Genomic DNA, 15123 nt, shown 5'->3' on the forward strand with positions numbered 1-15123 from the left:
AAGATTTGTTATTTTGAGTGTTCTAATAAACCATGGTAAAACCACACCAATGCAATTGAAGAACAAAACAAGTAATTGTATTCAGAACTCTCACATACACAATAATAACACTCTCAAAGAAAGTACAATGAAAATATCACTTGTGTTACGGATCCCGGATTTAGGTGAATTACTATTCATGTCATTGCTTATTAATGTTTATTCTATTAAAGGTTGTTGTGGTTAAATGGTTAGAGAGGCTCCGGATAACAGGAGACCGGAAACGGGATAGTGAACCGGAAGGAAAAAAACAAGACACGAGGTCCTGGAGAAGCGGCTATCTTCTTCTTCCTCGCCCAGCTCCGACGCGAGCGGTGTCGATATTGATTAGCGTTGGGAACGCTGAGTTTGAAAAGCCCGTCTGGCGAGAGGAGTTACCTGCGCGGGGGTGATTGCCTGTTACATGTCAGGTTGCCGTGGCTTCCTGGAAGGAAATCGTCCGGCACTGTTCGCCTCGACGCCTCCGAGGGCGTGTACGGGTCGCACCTTGGGCCTCGCGAGCTTTGCGAGCCGCGCTTTGCTTTGCCCGCTTTGCTTTGCAAGGAGGTGTGCGCTGCAGCAGCTGTTCCCGGTACGCGACGTGCACGTTTGGAGCACGTCAGCCAGGGGTCCGTTCAACCGCCCGTGTGCGGAGAAGTCGACCTTCACCTTGGTCTGGAGGGGCCCAGAGACATTGTGAGGGACAGTGACCATTGAGGGGTCGTGAGTGGGGAAAGGGGGGAAATATATGAGATGGCCATCTTAGTAATATTGCTGATTGATTGTTGATTGTGGTTGATGGATTGAGAATATATTATTAATTAATCCGGATCCTTGGTGTGGGGTTGCTTATTGACCTGAATTGTTTGTGTCTTTCATATTGATTGCATTACGAACGCGTATAAATCAGAGATCTTTCTGGCGGGGTCCTCCCACGGTCCGGGGGTCACCAAGACCAGGTAGTTACCGGGAGGACCACGTAACACTTGCATCAAACGAACAAAACATATGATGGTACCACCATTCCCCAATGCTCTCAAAGCAATAGACTCACGATACGCCAAACGTAAGTGGAATGTAACAATCCCAAAGTCCGTGCACAAATCCCAACGCGGGGTGAATGTCGAAGTCGTGCAGAGCGGCAAAAACATGTAGGTATCGGTGCGGCGGCGGAGTTACGAGGTGGGAGGTCGAGCAGCTGGCGGCACGGGGTAACGATCCCCTAAAACGTGAGCATAATCCATGCTCCCCCGTCCACCAATGATTAAGCCAATATGGAAACCAACGGCGCTCCACACAATGATGTCGATATGAGAATCCCAATGACAAAACACAAAGCACCAGGCGGACAGCCTCTTCGAGGACAAAATGGCAGATCGGCCTGTAATGGAGGCTTTTGCTTTCCCACCAACAATAACTCACGCTTGGTAATAAAACCTGAGACGCAGGTTTAATTGCAATCGCAATATAGGAAGACGTCGCGGGCAATCCCTTTCCCGGGAAGCCTTAACTCATTCGCGACCAATATCAAAAAAGTCTGCTCGCAGCCTCGATGTGGCTCACGGATGTATCTCTCTCATGGCTGTCTCCTCTCTCTTGGCGACTTTTTTTTCCTCCCCTCTTCCGGTTTCTTTGCCGCGTTTTCCTTTTTCCTTCACAGACATTTATTTTTACCTTTTACTAAAGTCATCTCCATTTCACACAGAAATGTTACCAACAATATTACCTGAAACTAAAAATCCTACAAGTACATAATATAATAACAACAAAGGCGGAAGTGACGGATCTGTAACACGTCATAGATATCAATGCAGCTATGCATTAACTCCTGACTTTCTTCAAAGCATTTTGAAATTCCTTTCTTTCCTCGGTGCCAATCACTTTAACCCACACACAAGTGAGTGACTGCCTTCAAGATTAGTTGATTGAACTCGTACCTGCTTCACTAACCATATGATTAACCATATCTCAATTTAAATGGTATATTCTGTGACACCAGTCTTCATAATCAGAATAGCAAAAATGATAACAGTGCAAATTGTGATGTTACAGGAGTCTATGACGATGTGCCAAGCAACCTAGTGCAGGACAGCAATATTAATCGGAAAGGGGGCAGAGGGTAGGATCATACAAATTGTGTGAAAGAGCTGAAACAAGCAGACACTTCTCAAAATATAATGAGATTACTGTGACTTGAAGGTTATTGTTAAACTCTGTTCTGACAGGAGGGTGTGCTGGATGTAGGATCAAGTGAAATGGGTGACAGTGAAGAGGAACTCCTCAGACTGAAAGGTCAAATGATGTTCCTTCCACATGCAGACAGCATGCTGTTCCTGTGTTCACCTAGGTGAGCTTTTCTCTTTAATTACCTCGGATACAGCTCAAATCATGACTTGCCACATGAGAAGTCGGCCTGATAGAGAACCGACTCGAGAGCTAAACCACCTCGAGATGTTGCTTGTAGTGAACCATATTTTTTCCAAACTATTTTCCTTGAGTTCCTGTTCTTGCATTTGATCTTTTAATGATTCCCTTAATCTTAATGTTTAAGGATGTCCACGTACATCGTAAAGAACCATCCTTCATCATAGCTGTCTAAAGTAGAGTTGTATGCTTCACAAAACATGTATACAACAGGCATTTTAAGGCCATTTTCCCTGCAAGAGCGGGGTTAGCCTTGCGGTCCCCATGACAATGTTCTCCATTTTGCCCTATTTTCTGCATCTCCCCTTGTTAACCCCCTTGCCCGCATTTCTTCTTCGCCCATCTTTAGCCAAGTCTTTCTTGGTCTTCCCCGTCCTCTACTTCCTTCTACATTCATTTCCATCACTCTTTTCAACCAGTCACTTTCATCCTTCCTCAACACATGACCAAACCATCTCAACCTGTTTTCTCTTCACAGCATCCATAACAGGCTCTATTCCCATCATCTTTCGCAATTCATCATTTGTCTTCCTCTCTCTCAACGATACTCCACACATCCACCGAACCATTCGCATTTCCACCCTTTCCAGGCTTCGTTGCTGCTCTACGTTCATTACCCATGTCTCACTCCCATAAATCATAACACTTCTCACACATGCAGCATACACCTTTCCCTTCAGCTTCAATGACACTCCCCTCCTCGTCAGCACGCCACTCAGTTCCCGAAACTTCTTCCATGCACATCTCACTCGAGCAACCATTGCCGATCCACCTTCTCCATTCAGCATGTCTCCAAGGTAACAAAATGTTTTCACACCTTCCAGCTTCACGCCATCTCCAAGATCCAACTCAACATTTCCTCCATCTGCAGCTCCCTCTGTGCACACCTTACACTTGAATGTAGCTGCCACACTGGTTAATGACCCTCTCAAACCACTACATTTTTGATGAACCCACTCAGCGCACATTGTACATTGAATGGAATTCACTCCGACACCCTTCCTGCACACAGCACATGGCTACTTCCCAGTTCTTTCCACCTCACCAGATGCTTTACCACTTGCCATCACCTTCGTTTTTCCGATATTCACCTTCAGACCTTTTGTCTCCATACATTCCTTCCACTTGTTCATCTTCTCCTTCAGTCCATCCATACTTTCTGCAATCAACACCAGATCATCTGCATACAACAACTCCCACGGTAAACCCTCCTTTACGTTCTGAGCCAGCACCTTCATCACAGCTACAAATAGTAGTGGACTTAGTACCGACCCCTGATGCACTCCCACCTTCACCTCAAACTCACCACTGTTCCCGTCCTTTGTCCTTACAGCTGTGCGCGCTCTTTTGTACATTGCCATCACTACTCTGATCAACCATTCCTCCACTCCTAACTTCCTCAATGCCCATGTCACTACTTCATGTGGAACCCTATTGAATGCTTTCTCCAGATCAACAAACCCAAGAAACAACATGTATGAATATGAAAACTTTGAGAGCCTCTTTGGTAATTTGTCTTCCCAATAATAAAGTCCAGTTCTCCACACCATTCAGCGTGCTGGACCTTTCTGGCCTGGCGCGGCGTGGTCTGCGTCTTAGTGATATTCCTCTGCATGACGCTAGCCGAGAGCTGGTGCTGCTAGGTGAGCAGTTCCGTGAGGAATATCAGCTCACTCAGCAGCTTGAGGTGCTCACTGACCACCTCCAGCATGCGCTACGGGCCCTCGACACTGAAAAGAAGAAAACTGACAGGTGAAAGCTGGCTTCAATCCTGCATGTTTTGTTTTTTTCCTTCCCTTTTTGTGTGAATTGTTAATACAATAGTTCCCATTTTTGAATGATTGAGGTAAACACTTGTTCTGAGCAAACCGATTAGAAAAAAAAGTTTGGCTGAGAAAGAAATAACTCACCTATTACATCATAGAGCTTTGTTTTATTATTAATATTGAATGAAGCATTCATTCATTTCGTGTGAAGCCTATAGCTGCTGAAGTGCCCCTTCCTGGTTAGGGCAAGAATTTGTAATTTGTTCAGGGTGCCGGCGAATACTTACCTACTTTTTACAAAGGATATTGCCACCGAGTAATGTCGGCAGATGGGTTGCCCGTTTAACATGCATCTGAGGGATGGCAGACACACTGATGAATCGCCCTGCCTGTGTAACACCGGGATGACAGTTTATAGCCGGGTCGAGATTTTAGTCCAGGCTTGACAGCTTAGAGGTGAGTGTCCTGCCTCTTGGCTATCCTGCCAGCCCAATGAATGAATAATTTTATCATTATCCACTATACACTCCTTCACTGCTGAGTTGCCGATGACACGAGCAGCTGGAAGCATCTGCCCTTGTAAGCAAGGGCCGATATGACACCATTCTGTGACGAGACCCTATTCTGAGACCAGTTAAATTTGTATATGCTCCGCACTGGTTCCCTCAAGTGACCTGGTGTAAAACTGGTTACTTGAAGTCCTCGTTTAGTACTGTTGATCACGTTGCAGGGAGCGACTGAGAAGCCAAGATAAACTAATTTTAATACCATCGTTTTCATCTGAGTCATCAAAATTGGTTTTGAAAATTCATCAAAATAGGTCCCTTCCATTTTAAAAACATAACTTTTTCATTTAGGCTCTCTATTGTCATCTCTATTTTCACTTTTTCATTGAAGCGCTATCATTAAGACTTTCATTGCGGTATGTTCACATTAATATCTCATCATTTAAAATAATTACAACTTTTAATTTTACTTCTCATGTAACGAGCTTCTGTGTTATGAAGCCTGCTTTGATTGGTATGACGTGTGACCGTGTAAGAAGAGTTTTGCTACCTTATTCGACAACATTTTCATCGACTGTATCTCACCTTCCTGTGTCCTTGATGCCAACCTGGATAATTTGAATTTGTTGAATAGTTGACTAAAAAGGATGTTCCCAAATGATGACAAGAGATGCAACCAGCATCTCTCCTTTTGAGGATTACTGTTTTCTCTTAAGTTTAAATGGGTTAACACTAAGACAATATTATTTCATACATTATTTGCCAAGGGAGGTTTCTATAATTTAACTCTGAACTCTCTGCCTTTGGCAGTCTCTTGTACTCAGTTCTCCCACCGACGGTCGCCAACGAACTTCGACACAGACGTCCCGTTCCAGCACGTCGTTATCCTGGTGTCACCCTTCTTTTCAGTGGCATTGTAGATTTTGATGAAGTATGTAGGCGCCATGCCACAACTGAGGGAGCGATCACCATTGTGAACCTCCTCAATGCCCTCTATACCCGCTTTGATCGTCTCACAGATGCCCGACGCAATCCACACGTCTACAAGGTTGGCAGGAGTACAATGGATCCTTAGCCATTGTCCTTATTACCTGCATTGTCCTGACTACCTGAAGAGATGTTCTGTTTGACCCAGATTTTATGTTATTTGCTGCCTCCAGGTTGAGACCGTTGGAGATAAGTACATGGTGGTGAGTGGGTTGCCAGAGGAATGCCCCCACCATGCCCGCTCAATCTGCCGCCTCGCCCTCGGCATGATGGACAGTGCACGTCAGATCGCTGTTGATGGTGCTCCAGTACAGGTACTTTATTTTATCCCTATACGACATAATTTGCCATTACCACTTCGATATGTTGAACCTGCACAGCGCTCTCCTTTTTTTCTTCTTCTGCCTTTCTGACTCCCTCTGCCCATTACAATTGGTCCAGATCAAAATCGGAGTCCATAGTGGTGAGGCGGTGACGGGTGTCATCGGGCAGCGCCTGCCGCGCTACTGCCTCTTCGGCAATACTGTCAATGTAACAAGTCGAACTGAATCCACTGGACAAAGCGGATGCATCAACGTGACACAAGCTACCTACCAGTACGGTGATATCACTATCAATGTAAACTCTACAACTCATATTGATGGCAGGAGTCTGTTTGTATACAGTGTTGAGGCTTGTAAAGGAGCTTCCACACTGAGCGGATCAAGATGTAACAGAACAAATGGAACAGTAGAGACAGGGGAAACATGCCAACAGGGTCGAGGGACAAAATAGAGGGAGACTTGGAGGAATAAGAATTGTGGGAAAGAATGAGTGCTAGGGGAGGACGACACTGGGGGGATGGGGTGGGGGGTGAACAAGGTGGATACAGCCACAACTTCTCAATCAGAGATGGAAGGAGAAACTGGAAACTTGGAAAGAGGTGGGCTTGGGAGGGTTAATTGGGATAGAAAAGATAATGGTTGTGGATGGGGGCCTGAAATGGTGGTGAATAGCTGTCTTAAGTTAAAATATTTGACATTCAGAAGAACAGCATTACTTTTGAGCTTTATTTAGTCATCACTTTATAGGAAGTTGAACTGGCAGAATAGCAAAGACGTAATACAAGTGTATTTGAATTGTCCAGTTTGAGTATAATTCCAGACAAATATAAACTGACTCGACTCGATTATAAACTGGGCAGGGTATTGCATCAATGAGCGCACCGTCCACAAGATTGTATATTAAACCAGGGTCCCATCTACCAGCATATTCTAGTGCATGTTAGAGATCCCACTGTCTTTTGCAAAGAGTAAGTATGCTATTATGTGCAGACACCCTAGCCAAATTCCAAATTCCTGCCCGCATCGGTTCCACTAAGTCAGGCTTAGGCAATCGATTAATTGAAAGACTTGGGCCAAAAATGCTCCATGGGAGGAATGATTGGAGCTGTTAAAGTAGTACAATACATGTTTTACCTCCGCCACCAAAGGTGGACGGGGTTGTGTTTTCACCCCTGTTTGTCTGCCTGTCTGTGAGCAGGATATCTCAAAATGTTATGGACGGATTTGGACGAAACTTGGTGTGTGACCAGGACAAATTGATTATATTTTGGTGAAGATCTGGATCCAGATTCTCCAATTTTTAAACGATTTTATTTACCATTGAGAAATATGGTCAAAAACGATATACAGTCATCCCTCGTTTATCGCGGGGGTTACGTTCCAGAACCCCCCGTGATAGGTGAAAATCCGCGAAGTAGAAACCATATATTAATTTTATTATTTTTATATATTTTAAGCCTTTAAAAACCCTCCCCATACTCTTATAAACCTTTCCCACGCTCTGATGAACCCTTTCTACACTCTTAAACACACTTTTGAGACCCATCCTTAGTCCTTACGTATTAGAAAAATATTTGTACGTGTATATATAGCTGTGCAGTACATTGATGCAAGTTCTTTTATAATTGCAATTAATTAACAAACAAACATACACATATGATCATGGAACTACACAAGTACAGTACAACAAAGTATTTACATTGATGCAAATTGTGTTTTTGAAAGCAAAAGGCAATAATTGACAAAAGTGCCTTTAATCAAACCTGAGGCCTAAGCATAAAGAAGTCTTCATGAGCTATTCAAAATAGAGATGATGATTAATTTTGAAAATTAATAAGAAATGCATTAGCTTCCTCTTGCATATGCAGCAGCTTCCTGATGGTTAATTTGTAGGAAGCAGTGGGGGGTGGAGAGGAGGTGAGGGTGGTTATTCCTGATCTGATGGTGATGAAGCAGATATCTCATCTGTATCAAAAGGTAATGACCGAAAAATCCCATCCTCCACAACCTCGGTCATTCATGTTACTCAGCGACTTAATTTAATTGCAGCTTTAGACAACATCATCGAAATCGTCATCATGATCATGTGTCTCTAAGTTGTAAACATAAGTTATTGTAAATTAGAGGTTACCCAAAGTATGATGACTCTTAAAACCATATTGATCATTAAACTGCAGGACACAGTTTGGCATCAACCTTGCAAATTACTTAAAGTAGCGAAGAACCATCCAAGAACCCTCCTTACGGATGGGTTAATTACCCCCAGAATCATGGACAAGTTAATTACCCCCAGAATACGGGACTTTCAAAATGCGCGATTCTTTGTCTACTCATTTATAATGCGTATTTTATTTCGATTTACTGTAATATTCTTTTAATATAGGTTTTAATTAATGTGTTATATTTTTATTTATATTATTATTAATTTTTTAGGCTAGAAAATGCTTATTTTACCGCAAAAATAATTAAAATCTAAAAAAATAAAAATACCTATAGGCCGCAGAATCCCGCGATATAATGAAAAATCCGATATATAATTTTACATATACTAGCGAGAAAAACCCGCGATGTACCGAAGCCGCGAAAAGTGAAGCGCGATATAGCGAGGGATGACTGTATAGCACAATATCTCAAAATGTTGTGGATGGATTATGACAAAACTTAGTGGATGAGTTGGGTAAGTGACAATAACGAGGCAATTAATAATAATAATAATAATAATAATAATCTTTGTTGTCCTGTATCCAGGGAAATTTCTCTTCAGTAACATTGTAAGTTCAAAACATCATTGAGATACATAAACATCACAATAATAAGAACAAGAAAGAGCAATCAGAGATTGCAGACCCTCGCCAGGACGTGTTTAGTGGTTTTTAAGGCTTTTGTGTTAAAACAAATATGGCGGCCGAACCACGTGACCGATGACGTCATCATTCTTTTTTTTCTCCACCAATTTATTTCTAGATTATGCTCAAGAAATTTCATCTTGATCGGATGAAGTTTTGTACTTGTCAAATTAGGACGTCATAATAGAGGGACCTATGACATCATTAACATGTGTTATTCCCCATGGAGTTCTTTACAATGAGCCGTGTCATTTTTTTCGATGCAGCGCTTTCGGAGGTAGAGGTACGGAGTTTTTCCAAGATGGTGCCCAGACCACGTGACCGATGACGTCATAATTATCATTAAGAAATGATACAGGAGGAGGTGCACCAATGGTGAACATTTACTGTCAATCAAACCAATGGTTACAGAGAAAATCATATTTATTCTGTGTGGACAAACAAGCAAACAAACAAACAAGAAATACACTACATGACAAAGTATGTGGACACCCGAACATCACACATCTCATTTCAAATTCATGGGCATTAATATGGAGTTCTCCCCCCCCTGCCCCCCCCCAATCCCCTTTGCTGCTATAACAGCCTCCACTCTTCTGGGAAGGCTTTCCACGAGATGTTGGAACATTTCTGTGGGGATTTGCTTCCCTTCAGCCACAAGAGCATGAGTGAGGTCGGGCACTGATGTTGGTCGATTAATGCCTGGCTCGCTGTCGGCGTTCCAATTCATCCCAAAGGTGATCGATGGGGTTGAGGCCAGGGCTCTGTGCAGGCCACTCAAGTTCTTGCACACCGATCTCGACAAACCATTTCTGTATGAACTTCGCTTTGCGCACAGGGGCATTGTCATGCTGAAACTTGAAAGGGCCTTTCCCAAACTGTTGCCACAAAGTTGGAAGCACACAATCGTCTAGACTCTAGAATGTCATTGTATGCTGTAGCGTTAATATTTCCCTTCACTGGAACTAAGTGGCCGAGCCCGAACCATGAAAAATAGCCCCAGACCATTATTCCTCCTCCACCAAACTTTACAGTTGGCACTATGCATTCAGCCAGATAGCATTCTCCTGGCATACGCCAAACCCAGATTCGTCCGTTGGACTGTCAGATGGTGAAGCGTGATGCATCACTCCAGAGAACACGTTTCCACTGCTCCAGAGTCCAATGGCGGCGAGCTTTACACCACTCCGGGCAACGCTTGGCATTGCGCATGGTGATCTTAGGCTTGTGTGCGGCTGCTCAGCCATGGAAACCCATTTCATGAAGCTCCCGACAAACAGTTGTTGTGCTGACGTTGCTTCCAGAGGCAGTTTGGAACTCCGTAGTGAGTGTTTCAACCGAGGACAGACAGTTTTTACGCGCTATCTGCTTCAGCACTCGGTGGTCCCGTTCTGTGAGCTTGTGTGGCCTTCCACTTCGCGACTGAGCTGTTGTTGCCCCAAGACGTTTCCACTTCACAATAACAGCACTTGCAGTTGACCGGGGCAGCTCTAGCAGGGCAGAAATTTGACCAACTGACTTGTTGGAAAGGTGGCATCCTGTGACGGTGCCACATTGAAAGTCACTGAGCTCTTCAGTACGGCCCATTCTACTGCCAATGTTTGTCTATGGAGATTGCATGGCTGTGTGCTTGATTTATATATACCTGTCAGCAATGGGTGTGGCTGAAACAGCCGAAACCATTAATTAGGAGGGGTGTCCACATACTTTTGGTCATGTAGTGTATGTTGTGCATAGCACGATACTTGTGAAATCCCTAAAATAAGTTGTTGGCCTATGATGACCTCAAAAATACTTGGTGGTTGAATTCAGTGACCATATATGCAAATCCTCTTCAAATTTCAAGTCAATCCAATGAAAATTGAGGATTTTAGAATTTTGACAGTTGGTGACCTTTTGCTTTTGTTGACCTATTGACCTTTTGACCCCAAAAACAATAGGCTTCTTACTTATGACCAGCTCTACCATTTGGTGAAGTTTCGTGAAGATTGGTTGAAAATTGTCACCTGTAGGCGACTGACATACAGACAAACAGAATAATGCACAAGACCAACCAATATACTTGAAAAATCTTCGATTTTTGCAAGTAACAAACGGACTCAAATGCAATACCCTCCCCTCTGGCGAGGGTAACAAGAGCAATAATTGCTTTGCAATACATATCCCTAGAGTCGAGCCATCTGTTCAGCCAATGGGCGTAAAGCAGTGGGGTGGAGTCAGAACAGCTGAAAACTGACCCATGTATAATATGTGATATTTTCTAAGTTCAAAAAGGGCATAACTCCATGAAACATTGGCGAAATGCCCCGAAACTCTAACTTGTTCTGGAACTTATCATAATAAAGCCTTGTACCAAGTTTCATTTGAAGATGTTAGAGGGTATGGAAAAAAGTGCAGAAAGCTGCAGGTGGGATGGAAGGATGGATGGATAGACAGACAGAGAGCAAACCTATAGTCCCCTCTGGGTAGGGGACCAATAACACGTCAAATATGAAGATGGACTAAACAGCAAAATGGCTAAGAATTTGAATTCAACACTTTAATTGTACATGGTACAAATGACTTTTTGAAAATGTTGTTAAGTACGTGGACAATACAGCCATTGTTGTCTGTCTTTCCGACCAATCATCCCATGGTATCATACCTCGATGAGATTGACGCATTCAATAAGTGGTGTGAGGACTTTTGTCTCAATCTGAATGTGTGCAAAACCAGAGATGATTTTGGATTGTTGAAAAAGTCACAATCATGAGCCTGTAACCATAAATGGTGAAAAGGTGGAAATCGTTAACAAATTCAAATACCTGGGCAGTATTATTGATAACAAGCTAACTTTTGATGCAAATACCGATGCTGTGTACAACATTGTTTCTTCTCAGGAAGTTGAATTAATTTGGTGATGGCTCTTGTGTGATGCGGATGTTGACCAATTCCTTGCTGATCAGTGTTTTATCATTCAATTTGGTTTCTTGGTATAGTTATCTACATGTGAGGAACAAGTCCAGACTGAGAAAGGTCATTACAATGGCATTTAAAGTGTGTGGGCCTTCAACTAGTATGGAGTCTATATTTGGGAGCATTGAAAAGGAAGTCGATGCATGTATGTACTGATGAAAGTCACTTCTTGAACAGACTTTTTGAAAACCTGCCATCAGGTAGACGCTTTCGTTATATGCTTAATCAAGTTAAGTACGCAGACGATATCGCCACGAAATTCGATTTTTTTTTCCAGGTCCGGATGCAGATCCGGCCTATCAGTGGGATACAAAATGTAAACTGATCAGCCTTGTGGAAATATGTGCTCCATACCGAGTGCCGTACTAGTTTTCACATGATGTGTTTAGTGTTTACTCCAAGTTTTTTTTTTTCTCGGCAGCAACACAACACAATACAGCCCTTCACAACACAATACGGCCCTTCACAACACAATACGGCCCTTCACAACACAATACGGCCCTTCACAACACAATACGGCCCTTAACACAATACGGCCCTCAACACAATACGGCCCTTCACAACACAATACGGCCCTTCACAACACAATACGGCCCTTCACAACACAATACGGCCCTTCACAACACAATACGGCCCTTCACAACACAATACGGCCCTTCACAACACAATACGGCCCTTCACAACACAATACGGCCCTTCACAACACAATACGGCCCTTCACAACACAATACGGCCCTTCACAACACAATACGGCCCTTCACAACACAATACGGCCCTTCACAACACAATACGGCCCTTCACAACACAATACAGCCCTTCACAACACAATACGGCCCTTCACAACACAATACGGCCCTTCACAACACAATACGGCCCTTAACACAATACGGCCCTCAACACAATACGGCCCTTCACAACACAATACGGCCCTTCACAACACAATACGGCCCTTCACAACACAATACGGCCCTTCACAACACAATACGGCCCTTCACAACACAATACGGCCCTTCACAACACAATACGGCCCTTCACAACACAATACGGCCCTTCACAACACAATACGGCCCTTCACAACACAATACGGCCCTTCACAACACAATACGGCCCTTCACAACACAATACGGCCCTTCACAACAATACGGCCCTTCACAACAATACGGCCCTTCACAACACAATACGGCCCTTCACAACACAATACGGCCCTTCACAACACAATACGGCCCTTCACAACAATACGGCCCTTCACAACAATACGGCCCTTCACAACACAATACGGCCCTTCACAACACAATACGGCCCTTCACAACACAATACGGCCCTTCACAACACAATACGGCCCTTCACAACACAATACAGCCAAAGCTCTCCAGCAATGTCTGCTCGATAAATATTATGTTTGTTTACCATTTGCAGGTGCTTGAAGACGGTAAAGAACCAAGACCCAGACTTTGAACTGACATTCCATGGTCCAGTCTCTATGAAAGGATGCGAGGGTCCCATGCCCATTTGGCTGCTTTCGCGTGCGGGAGCAAATTAATAGAAAGGTAGAGCTGGAAACATCCATAAAGTTTTGTGACCATTTCATCAGCTTGCTTTTGCCTCCCACCTCACTTTCAAAATACCACATGGATCGGGTGGATGCTGCAAGGAAATGGTTTTATCTTTGAATCCAACCAAGATCATCTACCAAACTAGTTGCTTTTGGAGTAAAATAACCGTGTCATCACATTGGTTAGTTTAAGGAATGTGCGGTGAATTCATCAATATAATTTGTCCCGTACTTGGTGTGCTTGTTAAACCATGCTGCAGAGCCCAATGAAGTGATTGTATAACACGCCTAACATATTCCAGATTGAGGTCGAGGACAGTGCATTTAAAATTAAAAGAGAAAGAGGATATGGGAAGGACAAGTGAGAAAAAGTTAAATATTAGGATTAGTGAAGAGGAAGGAAGGTAAATGTATATAGAGATGATTGGGGGTGGGGTGATGGAGAGTTAGGGGGGATTTCACCATTTTGTTTGCAAACCGAAAAGGTAGATGGTTCCTCACCCAAGGTCGATCATGTCAGGCCATTCACAAAGTCTAGTGTTCTGACAGGATAGTGCATAGGCGTTACAATTACCTTTGAGCTATGAACCCTGGGTTCAATTCCCCAACTCAACTGTAAACTGTTGGATTGGTGTTTCACAGTCAGAGCATTGCACCACAAAGTGTTCCATCCCTCGGATTGACGCTAAACTGCGTCACATCTGCCAGCATTAGCGGCTGGATGTCAAAGACCCCATGGTGTCCTTTGCAAAGAGAAGGCGAGCTGTCACTGATACACCAAACAATTTCCATATTCGTTTTAGAATCAAATCTTCCACCAGACAATCCTATAAGGAATTGTGAATAACTGGTGCCATTAAATAAGTTGCAGTAATTGTCTCAAAGTTCTCCTGGAAACCCAAAATAATCTCACAATCAGTCACCAGGCCTGAAAAAGCACTCCAATTGTTTTTCACTATTTGGGAGTGGCATTCATAATTTTAAGACGGAATGTTCAGCATCGGGTTTGGATCACAGCAAAGAAAATAAATAAATTGCACTTGGATACTGAAAAGTTCATGACAAAAAGTCACATTAGCCAACTTGCAGAATAGAAATGACAACATCCAACTTTGAAGTATTTTATGGAAATGTTGAGGTGAAAGTCGTTACATAATGTGCATCAGTACCGATTGATGGTACGTAATCAGGGCGGTATGGAAAGTAAAGTATTATTGCTGGTGACGGCACTATTCTCATATTCTCATGGCAGCCAAAACGAATGTTTCCAAATGTTAGTTTCGAGGACAGGCTCCTGCAACATCGATCAGTTCCTCTATCTCCGTGGCATGCATCTGATCAGACATCTTTTTTGTTGTTGTTGGATTCTGTTTTAATTCTTGATTGAAGACCAAGCCAAGTTCCATGAGGTTACGCAGAAAGGTATCATCTCAATGAATACGATATCCTGGAAAGTCACAAAGACACTCCATCGGATCAAGCTCTGGCCTTCTTGCTAGCCATTCCATTACCTCTGTACTTTCTTGCGCAAGGTACTTCATGACAAAGCAGGCAGTTTGGCATTGATCGGAATCAAGTTTGGAATAATGGCACCAAGAAAGTAATGGGATCCAAGACTGTAAATCTATCGCTATGCTGCAAATCAGTGCGGTCGATAATAAAGATGCCACCAAAGTGAGCCTTTGAAAAGATGGTGGGCAATGACTTTTTAGTCACATCTAATCTTTCCTGTTTGACCAGTGTTGA

The 15123-nt window shown here is 43.3% G+C and overlaps 1 protein-coding gene across 1 annotated transcript in view; it reads left to right on the forward strand.

The window, feature by feature from the left end:
* Positions 1-14395, forward strand: part of LOC144888846 (guanylate cyclase soluble subunit beta-1-like) — a 50504-nt gene extending 36109 nt beyond the window's left edge. The window contains exons 8-13 of the mRNA XM_078768351.1: positions 2244-2365; positions 3997-4194; positions 5525-5762; positions 5875-6015; positions 6143-6297; positions 13242-14395. Of these exons, the coding sequence (XP_078624477.1) occupies positions 2244-2365; positions 3997-4194; positions 5525-5762; positions 5875-6015; positions 6143-6297; positions 13242-13365 (978 nt within the window). The 3' untranslated portion in view covers positions 13366-14395. The remainder of the gene's footprint in view (positions 1-2243; positions 2366-3996; positions 4195-5524; positions 5763-5874; positions 6016-6142; positions 6298-13241) is intronic.
* Positions 14396-15123: the final 728 nt, after the last annotated feature.

The sequence above is a fragment of the Myxine glutinosa genome, chromosome 14 (genome assembly GCF_964187855.1).
Source record: "Myxine glutinosa chromosome 14, kmMyxGlut1.1, whole genome shotgun sequence".
Taxonomy (NCBI): domain Eukaryota; kingdom Metazoa; phylum Chordata; class Myxini; order Myxiniformes; family Myxinidae; genus Myxine; species Myxine glutinosa.